Raw genomic sequence first — 3,515 nt, forward strand, 5'->3', positions numbered from 1 at the left:
ATCTGTTCATATGCATGAAAAGAGACACACGTTCATCAGTTCCACATGTAAAAATACAGACTCACGGCTGATTCCTGTGATGTTGTGACGGATCTCTGCCGGAGGCCTGGGTTCAGCCGGTAATCAGGTCATGATTCAGTCACTGGTGTTGCAACACAGAGTCAAAGGTTGAAATGAATCAGATAAAACAAATGAAACTACAGTAAAGAGTCCAGATAAAGGCTTTAACCCTTGCAGTGACGGGTTGAAGTCCAGCGCTGATAGTGGACACTTTGCTTCTTTCTCTCACTGGTGTCGGTCACACACTCTCAACGGTAAGACTTCACATCAACGACTGCGGATCATTCCTCCGGCTGTGATTCTCATGCTTTTCTCTTCTGTCTCTCATTCAGATGATGGTGAGGCTGTGGGTTTGTCTCTTCCTGCTGGCGCACGTTCAGAACGAACCACTTCCTGCTAAAAACATCCATCTGCTCGCTCCAGAGGAGCACAAACTCATCCTGAACCTCGGACAGAAAGGTCAGATCAGTGCTTATGCTGTTTTACATCAGCACTGATTATTAATTCATCTGCCTGTAAATGATTCATCAGAAATAAATGCCTGTCTTCATAATCTGGCATCACCTGGGCCTCTTTTTAATTATAATAATGTTAACAGATATCTATTTAGTCCTCGTTTTAGGCTGCTGTTGTCCTTTATTGCTCGATAATCTAATGAATCAAACTCAACAGCTCGTTCATTGAGGCACTCATGTTTCAGAATCTAGAAATACTAGTTCGTTTGAGTGAATTTAGAGCAGGTTTGGTTCCACTGTGACATCTGACCCATCAGAGCAGAGGTCAAAGGTCAAGCAGGACTCAGGGCGTTTTCATTGTAATTTGTTCTCATAAAGACTAATTTCATCAAGTTAACAAACATTAGAGATAACACCTGATAACAGATTAAAGACTGATGATTAACTGATGAAAGATTATCAAGACAAACATGTTTTCTTCAGAAAGTATTATCTTACAGTACATGACACTTATAGTATAGGCGATTTTTATATTTTCGGTTTTCAATTTTAGCTTAAGTTTTAGTAATTTTTATTTTAATAATTTTAATTTCACTTATTTTATTATTTATTTGCATATTGTTTTATATATTTTATTATTTTAGTTTTAGTTTTAGCAATTTTAGTACTTCAGTATTTCAGTTAGTTGCCGAGGCAACATTTATTCTTATTTTTCTTTTTTAAATATTTCTATTTAGCTTTATTTCTACATATATAATAATTATTTTTAGCTTGATTTCTATATACATTTAAAAAATATATATTTTAGTTCTAGAAATTTTAGTACGTCAGTGTTAATGTTTTTAAGTTAGCTGCCAAGGCAACATTTCTTCTTTTTTTCTTATCTTTTTTAATATTTTTTATTTAGTTTTATTTCTATATATATTTAACATATTTTATTATTTTTTGTTTTAGTTTTAGAAATTTGTACTTCAACATATACACATATATTTATTTCAGTTAGTTGCCAAGGCAACATTTTTTTTTACATATTAAACTTTTTTGTTTGTTTAGTAAAATTTTTTTTTTACTTTTGTACTTCAAATTTTCATTTTTTTTGTTTTTCAGTTTCTTGCCAAAGCAACATTTCAAATTTATTAATATTTATATTTCATTTCAGCTTTATTTTTAATTACCAAAAACGATTTTTAATAGTTAAAATTAACATAATAACAACGCTGTTTCAGAATAACATCACTGATGAATCATCCACAATAAGACCAGGAGCATGAATCAATGGAGTCAATTAATAGAGTCATGAATCAGTGGAGTCAGTTAATAGAGTCATGAATCATTTGAGTCAATTAATAGAGTCATGAGTCAATGGAGTCAGTTAATAGAGTCATGAATCAGTGGAGTCAGATAACAGAGTCATGAATCAATGGAGTCAATTAATAAAGTCATGAATCAGTGGAGTCGATTAACAGAGTCATGAATCAATGGAGTCAGTTAATAGAGTCATGAATCATTTGAGTCAATTAATAGAGTCATGAATCAATGGAGTCAGTTAATAGAGTCATGAATCATTTGAGTCAATTAATAGAGTCATGAATCAATGGAGTCAGTTAATAGAGTCATGAATCATTTGAGTCAATTAATAGAGTCATGAATCAATGGAGTCAGTTAATAGAGTCATGAATCATTTGAGTCAATTAATAGAGTCATGAATCAATGGAGTCAGTTAATAGAGTCATGAATCATTTGAGTCAATTAATAAAGTCATGAATCAGTAGAGTCAATTAATAAAGTCATGAATCAGTGGAGTCGATTAACAGAGTCATGAATCAATAGAGTCAATTAATAGAGTCATTAATCAGTGGAGTCAGTTAACAGAGTCATGAATCAGTGGAGTCAGATAACAGAGTCATGAATCAATGGAGTCAATTAATAGAGTCATGAATTAATGGAGTCAATTAATAGAGTCATGAATCATTTGAGTCAATTAATAGAGTCATGAATCAATGGAGTCAGTTAATAGAGTCTTGAATCATTTGAGTCAATTAATAGAGTCATGAAACAGTGGAGTCAGTTAATAGAGTCATGAATCATTTGAGTCAATTAATAGAGTCATGAATCAGTGGAGTCAGTTTCATGGTGATTGTGAATCACTCACCATCAGTCTGCAGGCTGCGGTCGGTCCACCGTGTTTCTCGGTTGTGATTCTGACGTTGTTCTGTCTCAGGTTTTCCCCGGGACTGTTATGAGCTGTGGCAGAGCTCCGGCGGTCAGGCGCGAGACGGCCTGTATCTGATCCGCCCCGGAGACTCGACCATCGCCGTCTACTGCGCCATGCAGGAGGGAGGATGGACGGTGGTCCAGCACATCACGGTCAACAGCAGCGTGGACTTCGACCGCGGCTGGGATGAGTACAAGCACGGCTTCGGATCCCTGACCGGAAACCACTGGCTGGGGAACGAGCACCTGCACCGGCTGACCCACGGCCCGGCCCGGTACAAGCTCGGCATCAAGCTGGTGGACAAAGATGCCGTGACCAAGACGGGCGAGTACGAGCCGGCGCTGGTGGAGGACGAGGAGGCGCAATACCGGCTGCGTCTGGGTCTGTTCCAGGGCACTGCGGCGGACGCTCTGACGCTCAACACCGAGAACTACCTGCATGACAACCAGCGCTTCACCACCAAAGACCGCGACAACGACAACTACTTCCAGAACTGTGCCCAGCTGGATTTCCAGGGTGTGGCGGGCGGCGGCTGGTGGTACGATGCGTGCGCCGGCGCAAACCTGAACCGCAGGAACGTCATCTACTGGCAGAAGGACTGCAACAAAGAACACCTGTGCAAATACGCCTGGATGATGGTCAAACCCTCAGAGCAGCTCAAAGTGATTCACTCTGGAGACTGTGCGAGAGACGAACTCTGATTATCCTGAATTATCCTGAATTAAAGGGTTAGTTCACCCAAAAATGAAATTCTGTCATTAATTACTCACCCTTGTGTTGTTCGA

The 3,515-nt window shown here is 38.6% G+C and overlaps 1 protein-coding gene across 1 annotated transcript; it reads left to right on the top strand.

Annotated features, from left to right (window-relative positions):
* Window positions 1-230: 230 nt before the first annotated feature.
* LOC107678748 (fibrinogen-like protein 1-like protein) lies at window positions 231-3,509 on the top strand. Its single transcript, XM_016474125.1, has 3 exons — window positions 231-314; window positions 393-519; window positions 2,737-3,509. The coding sequence occupies exons 2-3, from the start codon at window positions 393-395 to the stop codon at window positions 3,429-3,431; spliced, it is 822 nt and encodes a 273-aa protein (XP_016329611.1). The 5' UTR covers window positions 231-314; the 3' UTR covers window positions 3,432-3,509.
* Window positions 3,510-3,515: the final 6 nt, after the last annotated feature.

This window comes from Sinocyclocheilus anshuiensis, unplaced genomic scaffold (assembly GCF_001515605.1).
Source record: "Sinocyclocheilus anshuiensis isolate Anshui unplaced genomic scaffold, SAMN03320099.WGS_v1.1 scaffold208, whole genome shotgun sequence".
Lineage (NCBI taxonomy): Eukaryota > Metazoa > Chordata > Actinopteri > Cypriniformes > Cyprinidae > Sinocyclocheilus > Sinocyclocheilus anshuiensis.